This window comes from Sciurus vulgaris (assembly GCF_902686455.1).
Source record: "Sciurus vulgaris genome assembly, chromosome: 2".
Taxonomy (NCBI): domain Eukaryota; kingdom Metazoa; phylum Chordata; class Mammalia; order Rodentia; family Sciuridae; genus Sciurus; species Sciurus vulgaris.
Genome location: NC_136462.1, coordinates 121,920,933 through 121,934,672, shown reverse-complemented (window position 1 = coordinate 121,934,672; position 13,740 = coordinate 121,920,933). Strand labels below are relative to the sequence as shown.

General features: G+C 55.7%; 1 protein-coding gene across 4 annotated transcripts in view; it reads right to left on the bottom strand.

The window, feature by feature from the left end:
- Positions 1–30: 30 nt before the first annotated feature.
- Positions 31–13,740, bottom strand: part of LINGO1 (leucine rich repeat and Ig domain containing 1) — a 73,057-nt gene continuing 59,347 nt past the window's right edge. For 2 of the 4 annotated variants that reach the window (XM_079128876.1, XM_079128874.1), the window contains one exon: positions 31–2,220. In XM_079128876.1, coding sequence (XP_078985002.1) covers positions 364–2,208 — 1,845 coding nt within the window. In that variant the 5' untranslated portion in view covers positions 2,209–2,220 and the 3' untranslated portion in view covers positions 31–363. Of the gene's footprint in view, positions 2,221–7,115; positions 7,139–7,466; positions 7,491–13,740 lie in introns of those variants that run through there. The other 2 variants (XM_079128873.1, XM_079128875.1) reach the window with 2 other exon arrangements.

Genomic DNA, 13,740 nt, shown 5'->3' with positions numbered 1-13,740 from the left:
TTCTCTTTTTATTATTTCAAGTTTTCATAAAAATCCATAACTATTGAAACCCAAGTTACAGAGGAAGTTCGTAACTTTTTTTTAATTGAATTATTGACTCTGCTGCCTGTCGGTTCGTTGGCTCTCCACTCCAGCCTGTCAATGCAAGCCCCTGTGCAGGTGGGGTCCCCAGGCCTGGACTTCTGAGGTCCTGGTAGAAAGAGGGCAGGTGGTGAGGGCTGGCGGGGGGCAGTGGGGGGTGGAAGGGAGAAAGATTGTGTGTGGAGGGGCACGGAGGAGGTGGGAGGGACAGGAGTGGGCAGGCTGCGGCCAGGCCCCTTCCCTGCCCGGCGCGCCCGGGGGTCCCTGCCCCCCGCCCTGTCCTCATATCATCTTCATGTTGAACTTGCGGGGCGCGTCGGCGGAGCTGATGCCCGCGTCTGACTTCCGGGGCACGTACTCTATCTCGATGTTGTGCTTCGTGTTGCCCTTGCCCCGGCTCCAGAGGAACAGCAGCACCAGGCAGAAGAGGACAACGCCCAGGAAGGAGATGAAGCCCATGGTGGTGGCGATGATGAGGGTCTTGATGTCGAAGGGGAAAGGCACGGTGGCGCGGGTGCTGTTGGCCTCTCCCTCACCCGGCTGGTTGGAGATGAAGGCGAAGGTCTTGTTGGGCTGATGGGGCCAGTCGGGCGAGTAACTGCGTACATGCAGGTGGGCGGGCATGGAGTCGTTGCCACCCGCGTTGGCCGCGATGCACAGGTACGTGCCGTTGTCCTGTACCTGGGCGTAGCGCACCTCCAGCGTGCCATCGGGGAAGACCGTGAGCCGCCCGTTGCTCTTGGCCGAGACCAGGTGCTTGCGGGGCGAGAGCCAGAGGATGGCAGGTGGCGGGTCGCCATCCGCCCGGCACACAAACTGCACCGTGTGGCCCTCATCCACAAACACCTGCTGGGCCTTGCGGTCCCGGATGCGGGCGCGGCGGCAGGTGAAGTAGTTGGGCAGGAGCACATCCGGGAAGTCCTTGAACTCCTTGCCCTGGACGAACTCGGGCGTGGCACATGTGGGCTGCTGCCGGTTGAAATTGAGCCGCCAGCGGCGCCGGAACACCCACAGGAGCCGGCAGTCGCAGGCCAGAGGGTTGGAGTCCAGGATGAGTGTCTCCAGGTTGCCCACCGAATGGAAGGCCGACTCCTCCAGGGTGGTCAGCTGGTTGCCAGATACGTTGAGCACGCGCAGGTAGTTGAGGCCGCGGAAGGCATAGGGCTCCACCACGGCCAGCTGCCCGCCCACCAGCTGGATCTCCTGCAGCCTTAGCAGCTCATGCAGCATGGAGCCCTCGATGGTGCCGATGGGGTTATAGGAGAGGTTGAGGAAACGGAGATAGACCAGGTGGCGCACAGCCAGGTAGGGCACTGCAGTCAGGTTGCAGTGTGTGATGGACAGGGATGTCAGATTGAGGCCGTAGAGGCAGTTGGGGGTCATGGTGTCTAGATAGGGCCAGTGGGAGATCTCCAGGACCTTGAGCCGGTACAGCCTCTTGAAGGAGTAGTCCCGGATGGCATTGATGTTGAGGTGCCGGAGCCGCAGGACGATGAGACCGTGCAGGTGGGACAGCGCCTCGGTGGGGATGGAGGTCAGATTGCATTTCTCCAGCGTCAGCTGCTCCAGGCTGTTGAGGCCGCTGAAGGCGCGGTGGGATATGTAGACGAGGTCGTTGTCGCCGACCTCCAGCGACTTGAGGTTGTACAGGTCCTGGAACATGTAGTCCAGCAGGATGACGATCTTGTTCTCGCTGATGTCCAGCTTGGTCAGGTTGCTGAGGCCGGTGAAGACGCCCAGTGGGATGAGCTTTAGGCGGTTGCTGCGGAGCCCCAGCGTCCGGAGGTTGAAGAGGTTGTTGAAGGCGCCGGGCTCCACGGCGCTCACGATGTTCTCGTTGAGCTCCAGCTCCTCCAGGTGCGGGAAGCTGGCAAACTCGTCTTGGTTGAGAGTCTTGATGCGGTTCTTGCCCAGGTCCAGCAGGCGGGTCTCGGTGGGGATGCCCTCGGGCACCGCCACAAAGCGCTTGCGGTGGCAGAGCACAGCACGGTCCTGGGCCGAGCACTCGCAGCGGGGCGGGCAGCCTGTGGCCGAGCCTGACAGCACGGAGCCCAGCACCAGCAGGAGGATGGGCTGCCAGCAGGCCAGGAGGGGGCTGGGCATGCTCCTTGCGCCCCCCGCCAGCATCCTCTCGCTCACCTGCAGCCGGAAGCAAGCACAGGACAGAGGTAGCAATGAGAAGGCAGTGTTTGGTTGGACCACACCCTAACCCCTCTGGTGCAGAGTGGCCTGGGACACCGCTCTGGGCCCCATAGTGAGATCCAGACACCCAGGTCAGAGGGCCTCCTGAGCCCAGACTGCTTCCCCCTTGCCTCTTGCCCTGCCCAGAGCCCTCTCAAAGGTCCCACTGGGCATCCTGAGGATAAGGATGGCTCAGGGAAGGGGCAGTGCTGCCTCTTGAACCCCGCTGCGCCTTCAGGGATAAAGCCATCCCCGGGGGCTCACAGAGGGGATCAAGGTGGCTCAAGGGCAGAGGTGTCTGGAAAAAGCCCAGAGAGGAGTGAGGAGGAGCCTGCCTGGCCCCTAGCAGGCTGGGCGAGGGCTTCTGAAGCAGCCCTGAGACCAAGATGGGCCCTCAGCCTTTAGCTTTGAGCTTCCCCGGGCACAAACACTATACCCCTCTCCACCAGTACTGCATCTGAGTGCAAGTCCTGGGCACTCAGCACACCTAACAGTACCCGTAGTGATCACAAATCTGTTCCTGCTGGCGTTCCTGGGTCAGGGTTGGGCATTCCCATCAAGAAGCCAGTAACCGGCCCTGCGAATCCCAGCTGGCCTCCCTGTGGAATCCCCTAGACTCTCCCCTTCCTCTGGGTCCCAACACTGACCCAGCTTACGCCGCTCAGCCCAGAGCCCAGGGAGCATGCCCTCCTGCCTCCCAGCCTTGGTGCCATAGTCCTCCCAGTAGACTGCTCCCCTGCCTGTTGAAATCCCACTCGGAAGGCCTGATTTGAAGCCCACCGCTCTGTGAAGCGTTCTCTGACCACCCCCCACGGGGAGAGTGCTCCTCCTCCAAAGACCCTCCCGCCCTCTGCCATCTCTCAGGGCTGCAGTCACCTCCTCCTAGCACCAGGGTTCTGTGCAGCTGCTAGAACCAGAAAAGCAGCCAGATTCCCACAGCCCAGACGGACAGCCCTGGAAGGGCTGGATCACACTGCACAGCAAGCTTGTGAGGCTTGTTAAAGTTGGGCCCTGAAGAAACATGGCACTTAGGTGTGGTGACAAGAGATGGTGCCAGGGATTGAGTACAGGCTGCGGGTGGTGAGCTGGGGTGGGTGGGAACAGCCCCTCATTATCCTCCTGTCCCATGTTCAGAGGAATCCCCCAGATCCCTCCTGCCCCGGCCTGCCCTTCCCTGCCCACCTCCGTGGGAAACTGGCCTGGCAAGCAGGCTGAGGAGAGGCTCCAGGAGCCGCTGCCTCCAGGTGCTGGCGGGTGGACCAGTCTGCGGAGATCTCTTGCTGATGGTGGGTAGAGACACACCTCTGCTCCTCCACCTTAGCACAGCATCCCTGAAACTCTGCGGCTGTGTCTATTTCCTATACTCTTGGCCCTTAGAAGGGCTCACTGGATGCCAGGGAGGCCCATGTTGGGTGTCCCACTCTGTCTCAGCTCAGCCCCTCTTCCATCCCTCCCACCCTCCCCACCTGTATACAGTCTTTGCTTCAAGGCCACAGATCATCCATACTTGTTAGCTATACGTCAGCTGTGAAGGCAACTGAGGCTCAGAGATGCTGTGGATGTCCAAGGACACCTAGCCAGCAGAGGGAGCAGATGTGGGGTAGAAGCTCTATCTGTCAGATTCCAATGATGCCACATGCACTGGAATGCTCCACTAGCCTCCCAGAATTGACAAATGCTTCCTGGTTGTTGATTGACTAAGTGGCCGATTAACCAGAGAGGACTCAAGAGTGTCAGTGACGTGTTATAGAATCTGGAAGGTTTTGTTTTCCCTAAGGGCTCTGTCCACCCCCTCCCCCTGTCCCCAATCCTTTCATTCTCTCACCAGATTCTTCTGTGGCTCAGCTTCTCCCCACCCCACCCCCATTTTCCACAGTCACACACGCTCCAGTGACCCACCAGAAAAGCAAACATCCTGACAGGCAATCAATAAGTAATTGGGCCAGCAGCTGGGACTGGCGCGGGTGTGAGGTTGGGGACCTCAAGAGGTAAATAGGACTTTTAGCACCCAGCTCAGGGCTGGGCTGGTGGGTGGTGTGGGAACTGCTGGAGAGGAGATTGAGGAAGGAGAGGGGTGGTGAGGACACAGGCCCCTTGAGATGCTGGTAAGTCCCTCATACAGAAAGTACCTGGCATTCAACATTGTTACCACCTGACCTTGACCTGCCCATCAACCTCCTTTCCTATCACTCTCCCATCCAGGTATCCCTACCCATGCTCCCATTGCTAAGCCATCCCCTTCTGGAGAACTGTCCTAGCCTCTGATCACAGCAACCTTTGTGGCTTTCCACTCCAAAAGCCCTCTCTTCCGTGAAACCATCCTTGGGCCACTCCGTCAGGTAGCCTCCCACCTACGGCATTCTTCCTGTCCTTAGGAGGACACTGTGTAATCCTGTTTAGCATTCCTCATTCCAAAAGTGATGTGATCCTGCTGGCAGACAAATCATGCTACAAGATGATAAAGAGATAAAGCTAAAGAAAGGAGGTCAGTCAGGAAAGAATGCCACAAAGCCCTGCATAGTGACCGAAGTGCAGCTTCCTAGTGACCTGAGCAAAGAGGGAAACCTGCTTTAAGCCTCAGCACTTGGTGCCTCCCCTGTAATGTATGCTTCATCCTGGGCCAAATAATTACTGGCGCATTTGTTCTACCTGCTAGTATGAAGGGCCCAAGGTGTGTCACAGGACAGGCCCTGATGAATGTTCTTTGAAGGGAAACATACGCATGAGTGGGTTTTTGCAGGGGTAGAAAGAAGTCCCTCTAATGGGGCTAGACCTGGAACAATAGAACCTAGGGTTTTTTTTTTTTTTTTTCCAGTATTGGGGATTGAATCCAAGGGTGCTTCCCTTTAAAAAAAATTTTTTTAGACCGGGTCTCACCAAGTTGCTGAAGTTGGCCTCAAACTTGCAACCCTCCTGCCTCAGCCTCCCAAGTTGCTGGGATTATAGTTGAGTGGCATGAGCCACTCAGCCCTGATGATACCTAGGGAATTTAAATGTGTTGGTGGAAAAGCTGGTTGACTTGCCCTGTGTAGCTGCCACCCACAAGCCAGGCAGTTACACCCTCAGTGTGATGGGCCATGCTTCACAGGACCGGACAGCTCTGGTGGACACATCCTCTGAATCATCTCATCCTGTCTTTTGGAGGTGACTGGAAAGTGTGGACACTGAGGCCTGGAGAGGCTATGCCCTCCTGGCCTAGCAAGATCACAGTCTACCAGGCCTAATCATCTGTGGATGCTGAGGGCATCGTGTCTGAGGGGCAACGTGCCGCCCTTGCCTTCCTGGCACGGTCAGTCCTGCCAGTTACCCTGTGTTGCTGCAGAGAGGTATTTTATGCATTTTAATCAGTGCTTTATTTTGGATCCTTGCCCCCCGAAGGGCTTTCCACAAGGGCAAAAATTAAAAATTAAACTAGTAAATAAAAAGAAAATATAAACATCAAAGGCAGGCAGGTAGGTGGCCTAGGACAGCCATGTCCAGGGCATGATGCACAGAGTCTGTGGTGGCCTGCGTTTCTCTGGTCCCAGTCAGGGGTTGTTGGAGTGGGGCAGTGTGCACAGAAGTGGAGCCATCAACTTGCTCTGCACAGGGCGAGCCCGGGCTCTGCACTGACCCCACAGTGGGGATGGACAGGCTGCGAGTCACCATCTACACCCTCATGTGCTTGACAAGGGCCATAAGCAGTTCTCTGCAGCCACTGTGGTCACTGTGTGACCTTGGGCAATGCCTGCCCTCTCTAGCCTACTTCCCCTGCTGCACCATGAGTGGCTGAATTCCAGGGTCCCTGAGGGAGTTGGCTAGAAAATGGACTTTCTCCAACTGGGCAGTCAAGGTCCTTAAGCCTGGTTAGGGGAGGCAGGGGAGAGAGGCTCGGGCCCCACACTGCAGCTTCACCAGGGCTGGAAGAATCTAAGTGAAGGTGGCCCCAGGCTGGCTGGGGGCTAACATTTGGGTTGTTGCCCGAGGGGCTCAGGGTGAGGAGAGTAACTGGTGGGGAACGGGCAAGGGTCACCCATGGGTGGGCTCTGGGAACCACTGAGGAAGGCCAAGAGCCACCCTGTTCCATGACCAGCATCTGGAGGACCCTAGGGGGCAGGACTGTGCCTCCTCCACAGCACTCAGCCCTGCCCACACATGCCAATCAGAAAAGGGGAGGGACAAACATATGGAGACCTCCAGCAATGGGCTGAGCGTGGGGCTTTCTACAAACTGCCTCAGAAACTCTCACACCAGCACAACCTGCTTCACAGATGAGAACTGAGACTTCAGAAAGGGAACTCGCTTGCCCCAGGCCAAGGCTACAAAGCTGGGCAGCAGCAGAGCTTCCATCCCTTGGTGGGTCTGCCTGTCCCCAGAGCCTCCCGGTGTGAAGAAGGATTCTCCAGGACAGGACCTTGCAGGCCACCCTGGGGAGGGGCCAGCATGTCATCACTGGGCTAGGTTGAGGTCCTAGTGCTGAAGGAAGGTGCCAGTCCTAGCGGCATGCAGGCATCCTGCTTCCCCAGGCACAATGGCCAGAAAACAGCCTGTGGAGCAGCCTGTGGGTTTTCAGTGATTTTCCACCGCACCCTCTCCCAGGCCCACCACTGCGGCCTGTGCTCAGCTCTCACCTAATTTGGGGTGGGCCACAGCACAAGATGAAATGTTTGGTTCTTTTGGGGTTGCAATATCAATATTTCCTGGCCCACCACTCAGCATTCTCCAGGGATAGCGGGGAGCCCCAGCACACACAAGCATGAGATCTGGCACCGAGGTGTCTGCTCTAAGGCCAGGGACCAGGCCGACAGCGCAACAGGGCTTCTGGGTTCTCAGCCTGGCTGGGAGCAGAGGCGGGTGACATGAGCTCATCTTACCTGCCACTCAGCACTCCGGTGGCTAGGTCTGCCACAGGATGGAGTGAGGAGGGAGGCAGAGCTTGGAAGGGGGCTGGAGGGCTTCTGCAAGTCTGCCGAGGGCTGCCCAGGTCCACTGCCAAGGAAGGACACACTGGGAGAACAGGAGAGGGGGATGTGACAGAGAGACAGAGATATACAGGGAGACACAGGGTGGGTGAAACAAGAGAGAGGGGAAGAGAGTCAGGGAGGACAGCGGGTGGAGGCAGGAGGAAGCCAGGCACCAGGGCTGATGGCAGGAACGGGTGGCAGAAGTCAGGGAGATGGCCTGCGCTTGCACTGGCAACTCAACTGCACTCTCTGGGCTCCTACCTCGTGGCACGTGTCTCGAGCCCTGGACCTGTTACTGCATCCTGTCTTCACTGTCATCCCTCCACAGGGGTCTGGTTGTCCTTTTCCAAATGGGCAGGTCGAGACTCACAAGTGAGGATACTCAAGTTAGGTCACCAGAGAACAGAAGATCTGGGCACACAGACTCGTCTGTTCCCAAGTCTCTGCCTGTCCGACACCCTTCTTTCTTCAGCTCGAGGCGCCACTGGATCCAACATTTAAAGGCATGATAATGCCCGTCACAAGAAAATGCATTTGCTCAGAGGCAGCCAGAACCAAGTGGATGAGGTGGCCTGAGAGCCTTCCAGAAAGGAAGGGCCCCAGCCTGGGCCCTTCCTCTCGCTGCTCCAAGCTAGAGATCTGCGATGCCCTCACAACCCAGCTCAGGGTCCCCTCCCCATCCAGCAGCTCTTCTCACCCCCAGGAAGAAGGCATCGACCTCCTGTGGGTCCTCTCTGGGCCTCAGGCCACCCTCCGCCAGGCACTGCCCGTGTGTTTCCTTTCCTCCCTCCAGCCCAGCATCTGGGGCCCCAAGGTTGAGATCCCCACACAGAGCTAGGCCTCACTCGGCTCAGCACCCCTGCATTTGGCCTCCCACTCACAGGGACAGAGAAAGCCCACCAGACACCTGTGGGGACTGCCCATGAGACTATGGGGGTGGCCTGTGAGAATGCTGGGTGCAGGACTGTACCCTGACCTCCGGCTGCCAGTCTAGGCTCCACACGGCCTCCAGGAGGTGGAGCTGGCAGCAGCCCACTTGGCTCAGGCTGAAGCAAGCAGGCCCCCCAGCCAGAGGCAGGGGAGGGTGGTGTCCAGACAGCACAGGGCAAGCAAAGGTGCTCTGGTGGTGCTGACCTGTGGCCTGGTCAGTCTGAGAGCATCCAGGGACTCTTAATGGCTTCTCTCCTACCCCCAAATCCTGACCCCATCCCTGGACTCCTTTTCAAGAGGCTTCTTTCCAGGCTTCCTGGGGCTGATCCCTGCTGAGGTGTGAATGGCTGGTAATGGCTTAAGGTGTGAGCTCTAAAGGGGAGTTTCAGTCAGCGGCCAGTATGATCTGGCTGGGCTGGGGTATCCAAGGCAGCAGGGCTCATCTCCTGGCATGGGGGATGGGACAGGGTGCTCTAGGGACCCTGAAAAGAGGGGCCCGTCCCAGCAGAGCTCCTGCAGGAGAAATCCAGGCTGACTAAGCCAGTCTGGGATGGCCTCAGGTCTCTGTGTCCCTCCTCAGCTGGCCTGCCTGCCTCCACTGGCCCTCCCCTCTCCCCCTCTCCTCCTCCAGCTGCCCCCCACGGGGAGAGAAAAATCAACCTGGAAGAAAATTGAGGTCATGTCCTTTGTCGTGTATAATTCTTTATTTTTCTCTTGCTCTTGGTTCTGGCAAAGAGTTGCTGAGCCCCTGGGGTGTGTGTGTGTGTATGTGTGTGTGTGTGTGTGTGTGTGTGAGAGAGAGAGAGAGAGAGAGAGAGAGAGAGAGAGAGAGAGAGGGAAAGAAAGAGGGAGAGGAGGGAGAGGGAGAGGGAGAGGGGGAGAGAGAGAGAGAGAGAGAGAGAGAAAGAAAGAGGGAGAGGGAGAGGGAGAGGGAGAGGGAGAGGGAGAGGGGGAGAGAGAGAGAGAGAGAGAGAGAGAGAGAGAGAGAGAGAGAGAGGGAGAGAGAGAGAGAACACCAGTGTGTGGCATCTGTGCATGTGTGTCTGTGTACATGTGCGCACGCGCACTACTATCCCTCCTCACGCCACTCTCTGGCTCTTCCTGGCCCAGAGCCACCAGCCCCATCTCTCAGGCACAAGTGGAAACTCAATCTTCTCCCACAGAGCTCACCTGGTCTCTCAGCTACCTGTGGTCTGCTGGAGGGTGCTGACTGGGCCTGGTATGGCTACCGGCCTGCCTGCTGCTGCTAGGGAAGTGGCTTCCCAGGCACCCCTGACTGCCCTGGACTCCCCGCGTCGCCCTGGGAAGCACTGGTCCCTGCACTTAAGGGAGGAGTGTCCCTGCCTACCCCACACCCACCCTACCAGAGCACAGCCCATTTCAGGAGAAGTCAGCCTTCCGGCCAGCCCGCAGCCCCAGGCCATTTGTGGGATAAATTATGAATTTTAATTGTCAAAGCATCTTAGTGTTTAAAGGCTTCTATATATAGGCTCTGCCCTCCAGGAGTGGCCAGCCTGGTGGAGAGAAGCAGGGGTGGGGCAGGGACTAGAGGAGGCTGATTCTGGGGGAGCTAAGGGCACTGGGCTGGAGGCTGCCCTCCAGCACATGTGCCTTGCTGCCTGGGATTGCGCAAGGCCCTGCCAGCCCCCTCCCAGGCTCCCTGTGCTGGGCCTGCTCAGCAGACAGCATCCCCCTGGATGGGTGCTATCCCAGAAGTGGAAGGATAGGCAAGTGTCTTACGTGGGGTGACATGAGGTGGCCCAAGGAAAACCCAGATCCTGCTCCCCCACATTTCCCTTCTTATAAGACACCAACTCAGGCTCTTGGGGACAGGAAGGCACTCCTGAAGTTCTGTGCCCCATCTCCTGCCCAGGCCAATGACTTAGGACACTCCTGCCTCATATAATCACTTCCTCACATCTTCCTGTGACCCCCAGGTATTCCTCCTGGATACTTCAGCTCTCAGGGTTCCTCCACCCTGGGAACAGGTCAGTCTGACCTGGAAACTAGCACCACTGCCTGGGATAGCCATGGCCTTGGGCTTGGGATAGAAGAGCACAGTCTCATAGACCCAGGGCGGGCAGGGGGAGCTGCAGGGAGTCGGGGGATTAGCATGATGGGATCTGGGATCACCAGAGACCTAATAATTATGAGGATGATGGTTGGGGAACCCCTCTAGAGGCCTCTGGTGAGCCAGCACTATTCTAAGCATGTTGCATATAATCCTTCATCTTATCCCACAACAGTCCAGTGGTAGATACTATCATTATCCCCATTTTGCAGGTGGAAAAACCAGAAGCACAAAGAGATTCTGTAAATTTGCTCAAGGTCACAGAATTAGCATGATGTGAACCTGAACAGTTTGGTTCCAGAGTCCATGTTCTGCATCGCTTCCTTACGGAGCCTGGTAAAATGAACAGATGCTCCCACAACACTGACCAGGTGCCAGGAACGAATCTGTTTAATCTTCACAACAGCCCTAGGAGGCTGGTTGTATTAGCCCCATTTTATTGACTAGGGAACTGAGGCACAGAGGGGAGATAGCATTTGCCCAAGTTCACACAGTGATAAGTGGCAGAGCTGGGATTAGGTTGGGGGCAGTTATCCTCAGGCTGAACTGACCACTCTTGCATATGACCTCTCTCTGATTCAAGTTCAAGCTTGATGATCTGCATGATCTTGGGCAAGTGACTTCAGCCCTTACAACCACAAACTCCTCATCTGGAAAGGGATGGCTGACTTTATGCTGCCCTCACAGGGCTGGGGGCAGAGAGTTCAGGCAGGGGAAGGGACAAGACATTTACAGCAAGCACACACACCAAGTGTCTTCCAAATGATCCCGCCAGTCCTCCCACATTAACCCTGCTTTACCGATGAGGAAACTGAGCTCTGAGCCATTGGTTCACCTGTTCAATGCCCTGAGTGTATCTGACTCCAGAGGCATGACAACCTTAGAGATCATCACACAATAAGAAAACAGGTCTAAGAGCATCAGGGACTTGCATAGGCCCCACAGCATAGGGTTGGGAAAGAACCTCAGGGCTGGGGCTTAGGAAGAACCCCAGTCTCCTAACTACTGCCACCTTCTCTCCCCAACATCATGCAAAGATTCAAAAACAACCCCCTGATACATCTAAAAACAAGGTCTGACAAGTTACTTAAAACATGGATTGGCAAACTATCAATAAAAAATAGCCATTCTGGCACTGGCTGTTCAAAGTCCTCTCTGTTCAATTGAATCCTGGCCATCTCCCTGCCCATTCTTCCAAGTGGGTAAACTGAGCTCTGTTTCAAGGAGGTGATGCGCCTTCTGGTCACACACAAACACAGGTGCTGTGCCCGGCTCAGGCACAACTGATGCCATCACCCACTGTCCCATTCATGAGAAGCCCACACTTGGTGGGGGGAACTGGCACCTCTGTGAATCTCTAAGGGGCACAATGAGGCCGAAGTGCCAGGTATTCATTGCGGGCTGAGCACAGCCAGGACCCACAGGTGGAATCATATGGGAGGCCCATTCAGCTCAGTGGGAGGAATCAGATGGAAGATCAGATGGCTTAAGAAGGAAGACCTACCTTCGAAGTGAGCAGCTCATTGCAAGTAGCATGTGAGCAGAGACCGCAGACCAAGGACACTGCAGGACATACCCCAGCAGCCCCTCTGGGCGCTGAGATGCCCCCTTCTTGCCCCCAAGTAAAGGATTTGAGATGACCCCCTGTGGGCATCAGTAGCCCTGCAAAGCCCAGCCAGAAGCTTGCTGGCCAGGCTCTGCCCCCTCCCAGGGCCCAGATCTGGTTCTCTGCAGAGGGAAGCAGAGGAGGTGGCAGCGAGAGATTAATTTCCCGAAATGGGAAAAAATAGAAAAACACACACACACCACACACCCTAATAACACGTAATAAGAGGTTGGAGATGAGGAACAATGCCCTGGTAATGTCACCCTGGCGGCAATCAATTTGGGTGTCACATGAAATAGGCATAATTATTCCGCCAGCCCTGGCGCTTGTCTTTAACCAGCTCCAGGGGCCCAGGCCCGGGCGGGGAAGGCAGCGTGGAATCAATCGTTGGTGCACCAGGCTGGCAGAGGGAGCCACTCCAGTGAGCCTGCCAGCATGGCTCTGCAGCCCTCTGGATGGGCAGGGGGCTTTTGGGTCTTGTGACTGGGTACCCTTGAATGCCCCGGAGTCACCTTGCTTAGCCCCTTGCTCACTCCATGGGCAGAACAATCAGAGAGGGCTCCCCAAGGAAGTGAGAATGAGGGGGAACAAACACACATTTGTTCCATCCACCATTCGTTCCCTGGGTCACCAAACCCTTGTTAAGCACTCACCAATGCCAGGCCCCATGCCAGGTGCCAGGCTGCAGAGCACTGTGGAAGAAGGGGGCCGTTCAAATAATAAAGCATGGGTTCCCTCCCTCCCTCAAGCCGGGACCACCCCTTTTCATCCTGGGGGCGGACACAGAGCCACCAGGACTCCTGGAATTTGCTGTTCTCTTTTTATATTCAGTGTGCAGGGACTTAAGCTCTCCTGGCCCTTCCTCCATTCCCATTTCCTTGGGGACTCTTCCCTGATGGTTCCTGCCCATCCCTGACTCAGGGCTTGTACAGACAGTATCCCTACAACTGGGAAACTGAGGTTCAGAGGGGATGATCCCTAGTGAGCATCATTACACACCACTACTGCCCATCTCAACCCCATTTCCTACCAGAAGCCTTGAATCCCAGAAATGCAAATCAAGGCTATAATGAAAGACCATTTTACACTCAATCAGTAAAAACCATGACAGCTGACATGGCAAGAATGGGGGGCAGTGGGAACACTCAATCCTGCTAGGGGAGATGTAAACTGGTCCAGCCAATAGGGAAAATACTTTAGCCCATTTCCTAGGAAAGCCAAACACTAGCATGTCCTATGACCTGGCAATTCTGCTCCTAGCTGCGTGCCCCAGAGATGCTCTGCATATTGCTGTGGGAGATGGGACCAGAGGGTCTGTGGTGACATTGTTTAAAAGCACCAAAGAGGGAAACCAACCCAAATGCCCATCAACAGGAGAAGAAGAAATACACTGGACTATGTTCAAGCAGCAGAGCTTTAAGTGTCAGTGGAGATGAATAAACTACAGCTACTATTATTTGCAACAATATAGATGAAGCTTAAGATGATGAAGAAAAAAAGCAAATTCCAAAGGATGGCACATAGCTGTTCTTCTTATTAAGTTCAAAAATAACCAAAATGGAACAAATCTATATACATTTAAATATATGATTTTATTTTGTTTTAAAAAATGTTTTAATTTAAATTTTTTTTTTTTTCAGTGCTAGAGATGGAACTCAGGGCTTCCTGCATGCCAGGCAGGGGTCTAGCACTGAGCTGCATCCCCAGCCCCACATATATGATTTCAAAGAGCATCACTGAGAGTGGAAGTTGCCTCAGAAAAGGGGACCAAGTGATGGGGTGTGGAGAAGCACAGGAGGTGGACTTCATCATCAAGATGCCAGTGTTCAAGTTGGAGAGCAAGTCACTCTGTTCATCATATGATTATTACTACTATTACCAGTACTAATACTAAATACATGGGTTGATTAGTTAACGGGTCGGCCTGA